The sequence below is a fragment of the Anarhichas minor genome, unplaced genomic scaffold, assembly GCF_050575085.1.
Source record: "Anarhichas minor isolate MPS153535 unplaced genomic scaffold, ASM5057508v1 ptg000056l, whole genome shotgun sequence".
NCBI classification, from domain to species: Eukaryota; Metazoa; Chordata; class Actinopteri; order Perciformes; family Anarhichadidae; genus Anarhichas; species Anarhichas minor.
Window position 1 is genome coordinate 32501 of NW_027466502.1, and position 20000 is coordinate 52500.

Below are 20000 nucleotides of genomic sequence, written 5' to 3' on the forward strand. Positions count from 1 at the left end.
AGATAGAGGTACACACACACTCACTCACACACACACACCTACACACACACACACACTCCTACACACACACTTCAGATAGAGGTACACACACACTCACACACACACACACACCTACACACACACACTTCAGATAGAGGTACCTACACACACACACCTACACACACACACACACTTCAGATAGAGGTACACACACACTCACTCACACACCTACACACACACACTTCAGATAGAGGTACACACACACTCACTCACACACTCCTACACACACACTTCAGATAGAGGTACACACACACTCACACACACACCTACACACACACACTTCAGATAGAGGTACCTACACACACACACACCTACACACACACACACTTCAGATAGAGGTACATACACACTCACTCACACACCTACACACACACACTTCAGATAGAGGTACACACACACTCACACACACACACCTACACACACACACTTCAGATAGAGGTACATACACACTCACTCACACACCTACACACACACACTTCAGATAGAGGTACCTACACACACACACACCTACACACACACACTTCAGATAGAGGTACACACACACTCACACACACACACCTACACACACACACTTCAGATAGAGGTACCTACACACACACACACCTACACACACACACTTCAGATAGAGGTACCTACACACACACACACCTACACACACACACACTTCAGATAGAGGTACACACACACTCACTCACACACCTACACACACACTTCAGATAGAGGTACACACACACTCACTCACACACCTACACACACACACTTCAGATAGAGGTACACACACACTCACACACACACACACTGAAGGATTGTGCTGCAGAAACACGACAAAAAGAAACGGTGTGAACTGCTCCTGTGACGTTTACACATATTTAAATGAGGTAATGTGACTGATGTAAATGAGCTTCTGTTGAGACGCGTACAGTGAACGTGTGTACATGAATAACATCAACATATCACATGTTTCATATAAAGTCTTTAGTGCAGAATATGTTGTATAATATGTATTCATGTAAACGTAGAAACTGAACAGTTGTCGCAGGTTTTCTGTTCAGAACTGAAGGAAAAGAAGAATTCATTGTTGTGCATTAAAACTCACTTATGAGATCACGTGATACTCAAAGAAACTCGTTATCATCAAACAGTTAAGAAGAGCTCACCTCGGTTCTCTGAGCCAATCAGATGAGCCGACCGACTCCCTGAAGGAGCGCCGCTGATTACTGAGAGCTCACGACTCTTAATAGGAAAAGTTAATTAACGATGGAGGAGCTAATCAGCAGCAGGTCGGGGGCTCTGAGTCACTTCCTGTCCGACCGACTCAAACTCCACCGAGGTGCGTTTAATATATTCACCTGTTCATTGCTATGAGCTCTAAACATCTCTTTTATAGACTCCTACATATTTATTATTATATATTTATTATGATATATTACATATTTATTATTATATATTATATATTTACTATTATATAGTATATATTTACTATTATATATTATATATTTATTATTACATATTTATTATGTTATATTACATATTTATTATGTTACATTATATATTTATTATGATATATTTATTATTACATATTTATTATGTTATATTACATATTTATTATTATATATTATATATTTACTATTATATAGTATATATTTATTATTATATATTTATTATGATATATTACATATTTATTATGATATATTACATATTTATTATTATATATTATATGTTTACTATTATATATTATATATTTATTATGTTATATTATATATTTATTATGATATATTTATTATTATATATTACATATTTATTATTATATATTACATATTTATTATTATATATTATATATTTACTATTATATAGTATATATTTACTATTATATAGTATATATTTATTATTATATATTACATATTTATTATTATATATTACAAATTTATTATTATATATTATATATTTACTATTATATAGTATATATTTATTATTATATATTTATTATGATATATTACATATTTATTATGATATATTACATATTTATTATTTTATATTATATGTTTACTATTATATATTATATATTTATTATTACATATTTATTATGTTATATTACATATTTATTATGATATATTACATATTTATTATTATATATTACATATTTATTATTATATATTATATATTTACTATTATATAGTATATATTTACTATTATATATTATATATTTATTATTATATATTATATATTTATTATGTTATATTATATATTTATTATGTTATATTATATATTTATTATTACATATTTATTATGCTATATTATATATTTATTATGTTATATTATATATTACATATTCACTTTAGAGATTCCTGGATTTGATTTAATAGACAATAGGCTGCTGTGTTTTTTATGTTTTATGAATTTATTTCGATAGAAAGAAACATAAACTCTCCAACATGTTTTAACTGGTTATTACATCTGTTGTGGAGAACCTAAGATACTGTATTTATTTATTCATTCTTTTAGTAAATAAAGGAGAATAGATTTAATCATCACTTTAAACAGTATTTGACACAACACGGACTAAACACCTTCATATATCTACGAGAAAACGTTAATATATGTAAGTAATAATAATAACAACGAGTTAATAAAAAGTCTTCTTTCATGTGTTTGACTGACGGTTTAACAACCAGACACTGATTTAATGAAAGATGAAAGATGGAAGTTTGTCGACACTTTAAGCTCCGGTGACGATGACGTCGGTTTAAATGTTCCGTGAATAAACATTTTATGACCAGAACCAAACTTTTTAACCCGCAATTATCTCCAGATGTGATGTGGAGCGACCCGAGAGCTACCGCACAGACTGAAGGAAACAAGCTTCATCATTAGAACCATCATGAGTGAAACCTCTCGCATGTCGATGATGAAGAGTTAAATAGCGGTTAGGGTGAGCAGTGAGCCTGTGACCTGTCTGGTTGTGTTTAGTGTCTGTGTATAAATACTCTGAGCTCTCTGCTGGACACATGAGCAGAAGACATGTTTAACTTTAATAACTTTAAGAATCAGAGGAAGGACTTGAAGACGGACGACAGACAGTCAGCATCACACACATCCTGGTGGCTGATGAGTCTTCATGACATCGGCTCATTTACATGTTTCACACGTGTTTCCTCCGTCTGCAGCCGCTGGCTTTCTTTAATGTCGATTTTATTTTTAGGAAAATGAATTAGCTGCAAAAAATTAGAGAGAATTAAAAGTAGTTCTCTAAATGAAATCCCTCAGTCAGCTGGATTAGGAGCGGGGGGGCATCGTGGAGGTGGAGAGCAGACACGGGACGTTTGTCCTTTCTGTCTCAACTCTTCTTCTCTCTGTGGTCTTGATTTTCAAAATAAAAGTCCTGCTAGTAGAGAGAACTAGAACATGTCTTTAGTGCAGAACAACAGTTATGATGTCTTTAAAAAGAAAGAAACACCAGTCGAATTTATTTAATAATTAATTGTACAACAATTGGAAAACAATATAATCTAAATATCCAACATGTTTCAAGTGTTATTAATGTTGGAAAAGAAACATGGAGTCTCTACATGTTATAGATATTAAACTATTAACATGTTTCAGACTCTCCTGACGGTTCCTGCAGCAGATCTGTGATCAGTTGTTCCTCAGTATGAAGATAAAACGATGTTTCTTTGTCTCCTGCAGGTGAAGCAGTGTGAGACGGAGGTAGTGAAGCAGCAGCTGGTGGAGGTGGAGAAACAGAAGGACGGACACAACAACACCATCGAGAAACTCAAACAGGTACTTCTACTACAACTTATGTACAAGTACTACAACCACTACTACTGCTGCAGCTGCTCCTCCTGTAGATGATTAAAGCTGCATTCTCTCTAGTGTCCACCAGGGGGCGACTCCTCTGGTTGTATAGAAGTCTATGAGAAAATGACTCTACTTCTCTCTTGATTTATTACCTCAGTAAACATTGTAAACATGAGTTTATGGTCTCAATCTCTAGTTTCAAGTCTTCTTCAATACAGCATGATGTTCATTTAGTACATTATGGTCCATTTAGAGTCAAACAGACCATAAAGCAGGGGATGCTTTAGGGGCGGGGCTACACGGTGATTGACAGGTCTCTACCAGAGACGTATACGGCGTCTCTACGTCACTCCTCCTCAGTCCAGATATTAATAATAATTATAATTTAACTTGTTCCATAATCAGTTTGTAAAACATGTAAAATCACTGGTGATGATCTGCAGCAGCATTGAGGAAAACATGTTTTTTTGTTTTATTTGTTTTTGTCTCAAACCTCCATCGATCTGGTTTTGTCTCTGCAGGAGATCAAGGACACGGTGGACGGTCAGAGGATTCTAGAGAAGAAGGGAAGTGCAGCGGTGAGTAAATGTTTATCGAATGATGCAGACAGAGACAGACAGACAGGTGAATGACTCAGGAAGTGTATACTTTTAATAGAGATGAGTGAGACAGAATATATTTTGCAGAGTAATTTAAGAGCAACCGTGCATAAAAAGTAATAATTAGAAAGTGTGTGTGTGTGTGTGTGTGTGTGTGTGTGTGTGTGTGTGTGTGTGTGTGTGTGTGTGTGTGTGTGTGTGTGTGTGTGTGTGTGTGTGTGTGTGTGTGTGTGTGTGTGTGTGTGTGTGCGCGCAGCTGAAGGACTTGAAGCGGCAGCTTCAGCTCGAGAGGAAGAGAGCCGACAAACTGCAGGAGAGACTTCAGGAGATACTGACCAACAGCAAGACCAGGACAGGTACACACACACACACACACACACTTTTAAACACCCTGAATGTGTGATGTCACCATGATGTCTCTGGTCCACCTACCAGCTGTTTTAATATATTGTATCACACAACAGGACTGTGAACAGACTTCATTCATGTTTTATTTTGAAGGATGATACTTTTTGCAAGAAGAAACTAGATTGGATTCCCTGTTATTTAGATTTCGGTCCAGGTATAAAAATGTCTCGTGTTTATCTGCAGCTCATTGATCTCCATAAACTCAGAGCTCCATTCACTGTCAATGGGGAAGAACCTGACGCGCAACTAACTGGAACAGTATTTAAAATTCCCTAATTGGACGGCAAACCCCTGTAAATGCTTCAGTAAGGAGAGACAGTAGGTGTGTGTGTGTGTGTGTGTGTGTGTGTGTGTGTGTGTGTCCCCCTTAAGTGGCTGAAATGTGATTGTAACGTGACCGATGGGTCCGATAATCGGCGGTGTCCTGACCCTGCGTCAGGAAGTTCTGGCTCAGTCCGGAACCTGCTGCTCAATATTTAATGCAGCGCTCTGATTCCCACAGCTGACGTGGACACAGTGGCATCTGCTGCTAAAACACAAACACACACACACACACAGAGCGGTGCTGGGCAGTCCTCAGCATCATGTATAATCTATGAGAAGTGATAAATGTTTAAAAGGCTTCTCCACACAAACCTGAGAATCAGACATTTTAAAGTAGCCTACTTATCCCTCTGCCCACTCAGAGCACCTGCATTAAGGGGACGGTCCGATGCGTTAAAGTGACGGTCCGATGCCTTAAAGTGACGGTCCGCTGCGTTGAAGGGACGGTCCGATGCGTTGAAGTGACGGTCCGCTGCGTTGAAGGGACGGTCCGATGCGTTGAAGTGACGGTCCGATGCGTTGAAGGGACGGTCCGATGCGTTGAAGTGACGGTCCGATGCGTTGAAGTGACGGTCCGATGCGTTGAAGTGAAGGTCCGATGCGTTGAAGTGACGGTCCGATGCGTTGAAGTGACGGTCCGATGCGTTGAAGTGACGGTCCGATGCGTTGAAGTGACGGTCCGATGCGTTGAAGTGACGGTCCGATGCGTTGAAGTGACGGTCCGTTGCGTTGAAGTGACGGTCCGTCGCGTTGAAGTGACGGTCCGTCGCGTTGAAGTGACGGTCCGATGCGTTGAAGTGACGGTCCGATGCGTTGAAGTGACGGTCCGATGCCGATCCGATGCGTTGAAGTGACGGTCCGATGCGTTGAAGTGACGGTCCGATGCGTTGAAGTGACGGTCCGATGCGTTGAAGTGACGGTCCGATGCGTTGAAGTGAAGGTCCGATGCCGGTCCGATGCGTTGAAGTGACGGTCCGATGCGTTGAAGTGACGGTCCGATGCGTTGAAGTGAAGGTCCGATGCGTTGAAGTGACGGTCCGTCGCGTTGAAGTGACGGTCCGTCGCGTTGAAGTGACGGTCCGATGCGTTGAAGTGACGGTCCGATGCGTTGAAGTGACGGTCCGATGCCGATCCGATGCGTTGAAGTGACGGTCCGATGCGTTGAAGTGACGGTCCGATGCGTTGAAGTGACGGTCCGATGCGTTGAAGTGACGGTCCGATGCGTTGAAGTGACGGTCCGTTGCGTTGAAGTGACGGTCCGTCGCGTTGAAGTGACGGTCCGTCGCGTTGAAGTGACGGTCCGATGCGTTGAAGTGACGGTCCGATGCGTTGAAGTGACGGTCCGATGCCGATCCGATGCGTTGAAGTGACGGTCCGATGCGTTGAAGTGACGGTCCGATGCGTTGAAGTGACGGTCCGATGCGTTGAAGTGACGGTCCGATGCGTTGAAGTGAAGGTCCGATGCCGGTCCGATGCGTTGAAGTGACGGTCCGATGCGTTGAAGTGACGGTCCGATGCGTTGAAGTGAAGGTCCGATGCCGGTCCGATGCGTTGAAGTGACGGTCCGATGCGTTGAAGTGACGGTCCGATGCGTTGAAGTGACGGTCCGATGCGTTGAAGTGACGGTCCGATGCGTTGAAGTGACGGTCCGATGCGTTGAAGTGACGGTCCGATGCGTTGAAGTGACGGTCCGTTGCGTTGAAGTGACGGTCCGTCGCATTGAAGGGACGGTCCGATGCGTTGAAGTGACGGTCCGATGCGTTGAAGTGACGGTCCGATGCGTTGAAGTGACGGTCCGTTGCGTTGAAGTGACAGTCCAATGCGTTGAAGTGACGGTCCGTGGCGTTGACGGGACGGTCCGATGCGTTGAAGGGACGGTCCGATGCGTTGAAGGGACGGTCCGATGCGTTGAAGGGACGGTCCGATGCGTTGAAGTGACGGTCCGCTGCGTTGAAGGGACGGTCCGATGCGTTGAAGGGACGGTCCGCTGCGTTGAGGAGACGGTCCGATGCGTTGAAGGGACGGTCCGATGCGTTGAGGGGACGGTCCGATGCGTTGAAGGGACGGTCCGCTGCGTTGAAGGGACGGTCCGATGCGTTGAAGGGACGGTCCGATGCGTTGAAGGGACGGTCCGATGCGTTGAAGTGAAGGTCCGATGCCGGTCCGATGCGTTGAAGTGACGGTCCGATGCGTTGAAGTGATGGTCCGATGCGTTGAAGTGACGGTCCGATGCGTTGAAGTGAAGGTCCGATGCCGGTCCGATGCCGGTCCGATGCTGGTCCGATGCGTTGAAGTGACGGTCCGATGCGTTGAAGTGAAGGTCCGATGCCGGTCCGATGCGTTGAAGTGACGGTCCGATGCGTTGAAGTGAAGGTCCGATGCCGGTCCGATGCGTTGAAGTGACGGTCCGATGCGTTGAAGTGACGGTCCGTTGCGTTGAAGGGACGGGCCGATGCGTTGAAGTGACGGTCCGTTGCGTTGAAGGGACGGGCCGATGCGTTGAAGTGACGGTCCGTTGCGTTGAAGTGACGGTCCGTGGTGTTGACGGGACGGTCCGCTGCGTTGAAGTGACGGTCCGATGCGTTGAAGTGACGGTCCGTGGCGTTGACGGGACGGTCCGCTGCGTTGAAGTGACGGTCCGATGCGTTGAAGTGACGGTCCGCTGCGTTGAAGTGAAGGTCCGATGCGTTGAAGTGACGGTCCGTGGCGTTGACGGGACGGTCCGATGCGTTGAAGGGACGGTCCGCTGCGTTGAAGTGACGGTCCGATGCGTTGAAGGGACGGTCCGATGCGTTGAAGGGACGGTCCGATGCGTTGAAGGGACGGTCCGCTGCGTTGAAGGGACGGTCCGATGCGTTGAAGGGACGGTCCGATGCGTTGAAGTGACGGTCCGTGGCGTTGATGGGACGGTCCGCTGCGTTGAAGTGACGGTCCGATGCGTTGAAGTGACGGTCCGTTGCGTTGAAGTGACGGTCCGCTGCGTTGAAGTGACGGTCCGCTGCGTTGAAGTGACGGTCCGATGCGTTGAAGTGACGGTCCGCTGCGTTGAAGTGACGGTCCGCTGCGTTGAAGTGACGGTCCGATGCGTTGAAGTGACGGTCCGCTGCGTTGAAGTGACGGTCCGCTGCGTTGAAGTGACGGTCCGCTGCGTTGAAGTGACGGTCCGCTGCGTTGAAGCGACCGTCCGATGCGTTGAAGTGACGGTCCGATGCGTTGAAGTGACGGTCCGCTGCGTTGACGGGATCGTTATTTCAGATTTATGAATAGATGAACTTGATACACGGTGCTGAACTTTATATCAAATTAATCTCAGCTAATCTCAAAGGTTCTCAGCTTTCACATCATATATGTACCTCTTTGTCGTATACTTTTGACCTTTTATCCACACCCAAATCCCCTGTAAGAGAAGGGGACTGAATGGTATAAGGTTAAAGGGACAGGTCCTCGACTTAAAATCACTAAAAGCCTGAATTTATATCTGAAGGGCTAATTCCATTGTCTTAAAGAGAAAGTTTATTTGCTTAAATTAGCTGGAATCGCATCTACGTATCTTAAAGGGACAGTTCCTTGACCTGTTTCATTTATGTATTTTTTTTTAACAAAATGTTGTTTTTTCGATTAATAATCTGTATATTATTGGATTATTAAAGTTGTTGATAGTTTCAGCCCCACACTGACCACCACCCTCCTCTCTGTGTGTCTGCAGGTCTGGAGGAGCTGGTTCTGTCAGAGATCAACAGTCCCAGTCGGACCCAGCAGACCGGAGACTCGTCCTCCGTCTCCTCCTTCTCCTACAGAGACATGATGAAGGAGGCTCAGCCGACCAATCAGAACAAGGTGGGTGGAGCCTGGACCACGGCCTCTTAAATACCACCGTTTCCTGTGTCTTCTTGTCTCTGATTGTGAGTCCTAATAAAGTTGTGTCTGTCTCAGTCTGGAGGAGGCAGCCCTCAGTCTCAGCGTCCTGCTGAGCTTTCAGACGACGAGGTCGGGGAGTTGTTCCAGCGGCTCGCTGAGGTTCAGCAGGAGAAGTGGATGCTGGAGGAGAAGGTGAGGAGAGACGTCACCTTCGGCTCCTTCTGCTTCACTCGGTTCCTCGAGTCGACAGTCAGGACAACAAAGAGCTTGTGTTCATGTTTTCAGATGCATTATTAATATCAGAGGTCAATATGTCTGCCGTTCCACTGACCAGATATTTATGTCCATACTTCTTACATATATATATATATATATATATATATTTATTATTATTGTTTCTTTATTGGAGACTCAGTTGTTACACACTTTCTTTAAACAATAAACGTCTTTATATGAATTAGTCGTGAGCCAGAACACAGAAGTTTGACTGAACTCAGACCACTGGTGGTATATAACAAAGTACATTTACTCAAGTAAAGTACAAGTACCTCAAAACTCTACTTGAGTATTTCTATTTCCTGCTACTTTCTTATTCTCCTCAAAGGTAGATGTTGTACTTGTTACTGCTCTACGTTTATCTGACAGCTTTGTTTACTTTACAGATTATTAAAACTAATACGTGATGATGTATTATTATAGATTAACATAAAGTATTTTAAATGAACACATTAATGCATCAATATGTATCATTTATTCTAATACTTTTACACTATTACTTATGTAACAATTTGAATGCATGACTTGTACTTGTACCATAGTATTACTGCTTTGTAGTACTAGTACTGAAGTACAAACATCCGAGTACTTCTGTTCTTCCTTCAGGTGAAACATCTGGAGGTGAGCTGCTCGTCGATGGCTGAAGACATCTGCAGGAAGAGTTCCATCATCGAGACCTACGTGATGGACAGCCGCATAGGTGACGCATGCACGTACACACACACACACACACACACACACGTACACACACACACACACACACACACACGTACACGCACACACACACGTACACACACACACACGTACACACACACACGTACACGTACACACACGTACACACACACACACGTACACACACACACACGTACACACACACACACGTACACGTACACACACGTACACGTACACACACACACACGTACACACACACACACGTACACACACACACGTACACACACACGTACACGTACACACACACACACACACACAGCTGTAGTGTAATTTCTATGACATCAGGTGTGATGGATAACTTGGTAGTAAAGCCGTCTGACTCTCCTATCTCCCTCCACCTTCATTTCCTTTCCTCCTCGCATCCACTTCTTTTATGTCCTTCTCTCCTCTCCTCTTGTCTCCTTATCTCCTCCCCTGTCTTCCCACTTGTCTTAGCATGCTAACAGGCTAACTAAGATGGTGGACAGAGTTTTAAAGTGAATGAACCTGCTTCATAAACAGTGAAAGTTTTTTTTATTGATACTCGTATAGCTGCTGATTCCTCACCTTCGTCTCCTTGTCTCCTTGTGTCCTCGTCTCCTCAGATGTGTCGGGCAGTGCCGTCGGAGGTCACGGAGGCTCTCAGGGGGAGAGAGGAGGTCTGGGTTCAGTCCTCAGAGATCTGGTGAAACCGGGAGACGAGAATCTGAGAGAGATGAACAAGAAGCTGCAGAACATGTTGGAGGAGCAGCTGACCAAGAACATGCACCTGCAGAAGGTGAGACACACACACACACACACATTAATTAATGTGCTAATAATGAACATTAGAGCCTTATTGATGATAAAACTGCTGTCTCTGTGTAGGACCTGGAGGTTCTGTCCCAGGAATTAGTCCGTCTCAGTAAAGAAAGCAGCTCTGGTGGCGGTGCAACCGGGTCGGGATAAGGCTAACACCTGGACCCAACATTTCATCCTTTTCCCATTCCCTGCGACTAACTTCTGGAGCCTTTATGATTTCCCTCATCTCAGTCCGCCTGCTGGGTTACGACTAAATGCTGGAACCTGTTGATTCTCAATGAAGAGAAGAAACTAAGTTTTAAAGGCGTAGAAGAAGAAACTTGAGACCAATGGGAATGGAAAGGTTGGGCTCAACTCATTTATGTTGCTATTGAATGTACTGTAATTAGACTGAACCACTCAGTTCCTCTGAGTCCTGGCTACAACCTGGAAAACATACATCGTAATGGACTTCTGATTTCTGTTGTAACCGGCTGTAAATCTTTGTGTCTGGAGGTGATTTCAGAAAACACCTTTAAGTCTCTGATGTCTGTCTGTTGGGATCTGGCTATGTCCTGGAGCACACATGCCTGCTATCTGAATGAATGTTATTTTATTGTTTTCTTTGTGCAGTAACTCTGTTGTGATCTGGCTATTTCCTGGGCTCTTAAACCACGGGGTCTGTCTATGACCTGGACCAACCGAGACGGTGTAACCGTGTAACTCTTCAACGCAAAGTCTCCTTATTAATTTCCCCGAGCTTTCAGCCACATCTCATGAGCTTCAGTTCTTATCAGGTGTCACATGACACGTTGCTGAAAGTCAGTGGAGCTTTTTTGTTGAGAAGTTTTTCTGTCGTTCCAAAAGTTCAGTAGAAGTTAAACGGAAACGAGTGTTCATTCACGTATTGTTTTTGTCGATTTAGTAAAACATTTGCGAAACTTTTCGGTGTAAACCTGGAAAGTGAGAACAGGAGACATGAATGTTATTTTACTAGAGAAACAAAAAGCTTCACATCCTTCAGCTTCTGTTCCAACAGAACTGATTCGAGGTTTTTTGTTGCGTACCGGCCCTTTAAATCCTGATCCTGGATTTCTTGGTTTAGCTGGTTTTGAAACATCTCTGATGTTAAAAAACGCCGCAGCTACTCGTTGCTTTAAAGAAGAGACCAGAATCAAGAACAAAGACTTGACCTCGCTACATCGTTAACAAGCTAACGAGCTACATCCACCAACAGAATTTTATCCACAAAAATGTGCTGCTAACGGCCTCCTATAGGAGCTCATGTCATCAGGGTGTTTGTGGGCCGTGGCTATGTCATGGAGCGCAAACACACGTACGGTTATGATGCTGAACTATTCTGCATCCCTTCTTTTGTTTATAACTTTTCAAACACTCCTGCGTCTCCTCAAACTGTGACGGGGATGTCAAATGGTTCAGACTATTTGCTGGATAGGAACGACTGTCATAGTCCTTATCTCTATATTATATTCAGGGCTCATTATTTTGGGTTTTTTTATCGGAAGAAAATTTCTAATTATTTGAAAATGATTCACTGCTTTTAGATTTATTTTCTTCTTTTGGAGTAATGATTTATTTTTACACCGTCATGTGTTTGACGGTTCATTTAGTTCAGCTTGGGATGCAAAATGGCTCAAATAATCCTAAAATGATGTCTTTTGTTTCTTTTCTTTTTTTTCTATAATCCAGCTTTTGATCTCTAGGGACGTGTCTATGTCTTGGATCACATGAACTGTGATTTGTGTTGCACTATTGGATTTTTTTTTGTGACTTATTTCCATCCCACCAAAATGGTGCAGAAAAAAACAAAACGAGTAAAACTGTCATCTTTGATCTTTGGATGTTATTGACTCAAATTTTTTTTATTTTGGGCTGTGTTTACTTCCTGCTTGAAACATGTATTTTTGGACTGTCTTTAAATCTGTTTGCTCTGATTCGTAAAAAAAAGAAAGAAAAAATGATGAAGTTTAAGTTTTTGACAGGAAGTGAAAGATGAACACTTCCGTTGGATATCTTGTCGGCTACGTGGGCCCTGACTGTCCTGGACTGAACCTCTGGTCCCGGGCTCTGACTACATCCTGGACATGATGCTTGTAACTGCCTGTACATTTCTACTTTATCTTCGTTTGACGTTAAGACTTTAAATGTCGTGAGAAGAACTCGATGTGTCGACGGTGCAGCTTTTGTCTTTTTTCAACTTAATGACATCATTACGTATTTAAACAGGAAATGTCAAAAATAACAAGAAGCTCATCTTAAAGACAAATCATCACAAAGTCGGTCGAGCTGCACTGAAAACAAACTGCAGTCTTCTCTCGGGATCAGTCTATGTGCTGGACAGCGACTCTGCCCGTTGCTTTTGCTTTTGTTTGTAACGTTTAAATCTGTATATATATATATATGTTCACGCTGTGATATGACTTCTAACTGTATGAAGAATCAACTGATCTATTTATGAGACTGATGATGATGATCATGACGCTAATTATTGTAACATCAAAATATAAAGTATTGTCTGGAGACGACGATGACGACGTGTCTGCTTTTCTCTGCTCATGCAAAAATCAACGTTCAGCTGAGATTCAATAAATGTTTATCTTTTTATTAAATTTTGAACTATTCATATTTTAAGGCGAACAAAGACTTTTTACGTTTTATTTTATATTTTTATTACGTCTTTCTGATGGATTTATGTGAAACAACCTTTAACTTCTAAACTAATGTTTCTGATTATCACAAAAGGTTTGTACATTTTTAGGCACCTTAAATTGACAAAATGAGACTTTTGTGCCGAGAAAAAGATTTAAAAGCTTAAAGTCCATAGAAATGCACCAGATTCTGGGGGTCTGTCTACATCCTGGACTACATGTCTGAAGAGAAGTGTCTGGTGTTAATCTATGTAATTAGAACTCGTAAAATCTGCTCAACATTGAGTGAAGTTTGGTTCTTTAGTGATGAAATATCTCTGTGACTCCTGCTGACCCCCCCCCCCCCCCCCTCTCCCTCCATCCTTCCCACAATCCTCTCTGTTTTCGCTGATTAAAACTCGTTCTGCTCTCGGTGAAGTTTAGAGATGGAGGTCGAGGTTCGGGGAGACGCTGCCTCGCTCGTTGCTAATTAGCTGTCGAGTACTTCCTGTCCCGCAGAGAGACAGACGGGTTAGAGAGGTGACGGGGTCCGCCTTAACGAGATAGCGTCTGATTGGCCGAGCAGAGGGTTAATTGAAGGGGAGGAAGTTGTAGATTACAAACGTGGTTTTAATTAAAATGAAAGTTCAGAGAGAGACGGGCTGTTCCTGTCTGTCTGTCTCCACCTGTCTGTGCAAAAAGAAACAAGTATAATATGTATTGATTGATATAAACACTAATAGATAATGGAAATCATTTGATGATTTCATAACTTATATTAATAAAATAAATGAACAAATTAAATAAAGTTAATTCAACTTATTTCTAGTTGTCTGGCTTCTGAACTGATGTTCACTCTTCATGAAGCGGGGCGGCCGTGGCTCAATGGGGGTCGTCCGGCAAACGCAAGGTCGGCGGTTCGATCCTTGGCTGCTACATGTCCTGTGCCGAAGTGTCCCTGAGCAAGACACTGAACCACACACACACACACACAGTATGTATCTGGGCTCACATGACGGGTTGAAGGAACACGTTTCATCTTGAACTGATATCTGATCATCTGGTTCAACGTCTCGTTCAGCATCAGGAGACTAAAGCAGCCCCCCCCCCCCCCCCCCCACACTCCTACATACAGCAGGAGACAGACACAGATACTTTGTAGCTGTTTAGTATGTTTTTGTCTTCAGTTTGTGTCTCTTTGAAGTTGTTTTATGTTTTATTCGTCTATTTGTAGTTTTATGTTTCTTTGTAGTCTATTTGTGTATCTTTGTAGTTTTATATGTCTTTGTAGTATATTTGTGTCTCTTTGTAGTTTTATGTTTATTTGTAGTCTCTTTGTGTTTATTTGTAGTCTCTTTGTGTCTCTTTGTAGTTTTATGTTTATTTGTAGTCTCTTTGTGTTTATTTGTAGTCTCTTTGTGTCTCTTTGTAGTTGTATGTTTATCTTTCTGGTCATTGTGAGCCTCTTCCTGGTTGGTTCGTGTCTCTTTAAGAGACATTTTACAGGTGAAGGATTATTGGAACTTAAAGATCGAGTTAAGTTACAGACTTTATGATTTATGTACGAGTGATACCAGAAAATATACAGAATTTGTTTGTTTTTAGTTCAGAGGAAAATCTCATGTTAACCACGACTTTAATTATTTTAGTATTATTTCATATTTCAGTGGCGTCGAACAGTAATTCTCTCCAGAATGATTTCAAACGTATCGTTCAGTAAAATGTATAAAGAAAGAACTAGACGCATGGTGAATTCTTCTTCTTCTCATGTTATTGTCAGTTTTGGTTGTTAAGTAACTGTAATCTGTTTCTGTTGTTTATTTATGTTTTCAGTTTCATAAGAGGTTTCCTCTCTACTACTACTAACAGTACATAAGTGAAGTACTTAAGTTAATGAAGTTTTAGAACGATTTGCCTCTTTCTTTAAATCGGGGAAACAGCGCCTCCCTCGGTAGTCACTGGCGGTGAACGTGTGGAGTCTGTGGTGAAAAAGAGGTACTGCACCCGGACGAGTCCACTGCACACACAGCAGGTGAAGCTCGTGACCTTTGATTAGAAACCACGAGGAACCAGTCAGGTGAGTTCAGTCACTGAACTGGAACTGTGAGTCAGATACACCTGTCTGTCTGTCTGTCTGTCTGTCTGTAAAGTGGGACTGGTCCAGTAGAAACCTGATCCTGGTCTGTGTTCTGCTGTATCAGACCGTATTGACACACAGCAACATGATCATGTGTGTGTGTCTCACCTGTCCATCTACCTGTACTGTCTGTCCGTCTGTCCATGAACATGACCCTGTCTGCTGTACAGAAACCAGACCCGTCTGTCTGTGAGTGGGTGAGACATCAGAAGATGAGATTCATGTTTCACTTTGAATCCTTCAGCTCGTCTGGTTTCTACTAAACAAACTATAAACTACAATAATATGTGTTCACAAGTATCTTATTAGATGTATTTATGTAATAAAGTAACTTTTATACTGTACTACATCTCAGAGGTACATATAGTACTTTATACTGTACTACATCTCAGAGGTACATATAGTACTTTATACTGTACTACACCTCAGAGGTACATATAGTACTTTATACTGTACTACATCTCAGAGGTACATATAGTACTTTATACTGTACTACATCTCAGAGGTACATATTGTACTTTATACTGTACTACACCTCAGAGGTACATATTGTACTTTATACTGTACTACACCTCAGAGGTACATATTGTACTTTATACTGTACTACACCTCAGAGGTACATATAGTACTTTATACTGTACTACACCTCAGAGGTACATATTGTACTTTATACTGTACTACACCTCAGAGGTACATATAGTACTTTATACTGTACTACATCTCAGAGGTACATATAGTACTTTATACTGTACTACATCTCAGAGGTACATATAGTACTTTATACTGTACTACACCTCAGAGGTACATATAGTACTTTATACTGTACTACATCTCAGAGGTACATGTTGTACTTTATACTGTACTACACCTCAGAGGTACATATAGTACTTTATACTGTACTACATCTCAGAGGTACATATAGTACTTTATACTGTACTACACCTCAGAGGTACATATAGTACTTTATACTGTACTACATCTCAGAGGTACATATAGTACTTTATACTGTACTACACCTCAGAGGTACATATAGTACTTTATACTGTACTACATCTCAGAGGTACATATAGTACTTTATACTGTACTACATCTCAGAGGTACATGTTGTACTTTATACTGTACTACACCTCAGAGGTACATATAGTACTTTATACTGTACTACATCTCAGAGGTACATATAGTACTTTATACTGTACTACATCTCAGAGGTACATATAGTACTTTATACTGTACTACACCTCAGAGGTACATATAGTACTTTATACTGTACTACATCTCAGAGGTACATATAGTACTTTATACTGTACTACACCTCAGAGGTACATATAGTACTTTATACTGTACTACATCTCAGAGGTACATATAGTACTTTATACTGTACTACATCTCAGAGGTACATGTTGTACTTTATACTGTACTACACCTCAGAGGTACATATAGTACTTTATACTGTACTACATCTCAGAGGTACATATAGTACTTTATACTGTACTACATCTCAGAGGTACATATAGTACTTTATACTGTACTACACCTCAGAGGTACATATAGTACTTTATACTGTACTACATCTCAGAGGTACATATAGTACTTTATACTGTACTACATCTCAGAGGTACATATAGTACTTTATACTGTACTACATCTCAGAGGTACATATAGTACTTTATACTGTACTACATCTCAGAGGTACATATTGTACTTTATACTGTACTACATCTCAGAGGTACATGTTGTACTTTATACTGTACTACACCTCAGAGGTACATATAGTACTTTATACTGTACTACATCTCAGAGGTACATATAGTACTTTATACTGTACTACACCTCAGAGGTACATATAGTACTTTATACTGTACTACATCTCAGAGGTACATATAGTACTTTATACTGTACTACACCTCAGAGGTACATATAGTACTTTATACTGTACTACATCTCAGAGGTACATGTTGTACTTTATACTGTACTACACCTCAGAGGTACATATAGTACTTTATACTGTACTACATCTCAGAGGTACATATAGTACTTTATACTGTACTACACCTCAGAGGTACATATAGTACTTTATACTGTACTACATCTCAGAGGTACATATAGTACTTTATACTGTACTACACCTCAGAGGTACATATAGTACTTTATACTGTACTACATCTCAGAGGTACATATAGTACTTTATACTGTACTACATCTCAGAGGTACATGTTGTACTTTATACTGTACTACACCTCAGAGGTACATATAGTACTTTATACTGTACTACATCTCAGAGGTACATATAGTACTTTATACTGTACTACATCTCAGAGGTACATATAGTACTTTATACTGTACTACACCTCAGAGGTACATATAGTACTTTATACTGTACTACATCTCAGAGGTACATATAGTACTTTATACTGTACTACACCTCAGAGGTACATATAGTACTTTATACTGTACTACATCTCAGAGGTACATATAGTACTTTATACTGTACTACATCTCAGAGGTACATGTTGTACTTTATACTGTACTACACCTCAGAGGTACATATAGTACTTTATACTGTACTACATCTCAGAGGTACATATAGTACTTTATACTGTACTACATCTCAGAGGTACATATAGTACTTTATACTGTACTACACCTCAGAGGTACATATAGTACTTTATACTGTACTACATCTCAGAGGTACATATAGTACTTTATACTGTACTACATCTCAGAGGTACATATAGTACTTTATACTGTACTACATCTCAGAGGTACATATAGTACTTTATACTGTACTACATCTCAGAGGTACATATTGTACTTTATACTGTACTACATCTCAGAGGTACATGTTGTACTTTATACTGTACTACACCTCAGAGGTACATATAGTACTTTATACTGTACTACATCTCAGAGGTACATGTTGTACTTTATACTGTACTACACCTCAGAGGTACATATAGTACTTTATACTGTACTACATCTCAGAGGTACATGTTGTACTTTATACTGTACTACACCTCAGAGGTACATATAGTACTTTATACTGTACTACATCTCAGAGGTACATATAGTACTTTATACTGTACTACATCTCAGAGGTACATATAGTACTTTATACTGTACTACACCTCAGAGGTACATATAGTACTTTATACTGTACTACATCTCAGAGGTACATATAGTACTTTATACTGTACTACACCTCAGAGGTACATATTGTACTTTATACTGTACTACATCTCAGAGGTACATATAGTACTTTATACTGTACTACATCTCAGAGGTACATATAGTACTTTATACTGTACTACACCTCAGAGGTACATATAGTACTTTATACTGTACTACACCTCAGAGGTACATATAGTACTTTATACTGTACTACACCTCAGAGGTACATACAGCACTTTAACTTCATTTAAATACTTTTACTTCGTGTGGTATTCATTCTTTTACTGCAGTAAAGGCGGTGAGTACTTCTCCTTTACCTCCTTTCTGTCGGCTCAGCTGACCATCTGTCCGCGAGGCGTTCAGGGCCCCCGTTTCTCTGTCGTATCTGTCAGTCTACCGGTCGTCTTTGTCTGCGTCCCCAGATTCACTTTGTGTTTTGTCCGTCGGTCGTGACGAGGACGCGTCCCGTCTGCGGCTCTGACAGACACTCATCAGGCTCCGTCTGCTGCTGCACTGACGCACCAGAGATAAATACTTTACTTTGAATCTGTCAGTGAACATTAGAAATAACAGAACGTAGTGAATAACTTTATTCATCTTAAAATAAATCTCCTGTTTGGACTCAAACACATTAGTCCGTCTCTAAACTCAGTCTCACTTCCTGTCTCAGGTCCATTGGTTCCTGATGAAGACGTCAATCTTTAAAAACACAAAGTTTCTTCACTGATTCTCTGGTTTGTTATCAAACCAACAGGAGGAAATAGAGACTTTGTTGGGGACTATTTTCAGCGGCGGATGAATCCACGTGTTGCTCTAGTGAGTATTTATATGTGTGATTGAGTCCGAATAAACTACAGTGTGATGATGATGATGATGATGAAGGAACAACAGTGAGGCTCATTGATGAGTTTTAATAATCAGATATCAGACTGAAAATCATTTTAAGTTCAAAGAATCACTTCCTGTCAGCAGGTGGATCATTAAATACATCATAATGAAACGTTAACTGTCTGAACTTCATAACACTTGATAATATTTTCATAATATTTCATCAGCGAGACGTTTTCTAAAGAGTCTGAACTGAGAAAAAAGAACAAAGTGATGAAACGAAGACGAAGCAGTGAAGGACAGAAAGAAGAACAAGTGTTCTCAATTACAGCCTCCTACACGCTGCGAGTGTGTGTCTATAGGAAGACATGGACGTCTCTGATTGGACGTGTGTGTGTGCGTGTGCGTGTGTGTGTGTGTGTGCGT

General features: G+C 41.1%; 1 protein-coding gene across 4 annotated transcripts in view; it reads left to right on the forward strand.

The window, feature by feature from the left end:
• gripap1 (GRIP1 associated protein 1) overlaps window positions 1-13345 on the forward strand; it is a 33406-nt gene extending 20061 nt beyond the window's left edge. For all 4 annotated transcript variants that reach the window (XM_076076354.1, XM_076076355.1, XM_076076357.1 and 1 more), the window contains 8 exons: window positions 3724-3819; window positions 4359-4415; window positions 4693-4792; window positions 8875-9005; window positions 9102-9218; window positions 9909-10002; window positions 10619-10791; window positions 10881-13345. In XM_076076354.1, the coding sequence (XP_075932469.1) occupies window positions 3724-3819; window positions 4359-4415; window positions 4693-4792; window positions 8875-9005; window positions 9102-9218; window positions 9909-10002; window positions 10619-10791; window positions 10881-10961 (849 nt within the window). In that variant the 3' untranslated portion in view covers window positions 10962-13345. The remainder of the gene's footprint in view (window positions 1-3723; window positions 3820-4358; window positions 4416-4692; window positions 4793-8874; window positions 9006-9101; window positions 9219-9908; window positions 10003-10618; window positions 10792-10880) is intronic.
• Window positions 13346-20000: the final 6655 nt, after the last annotated feature.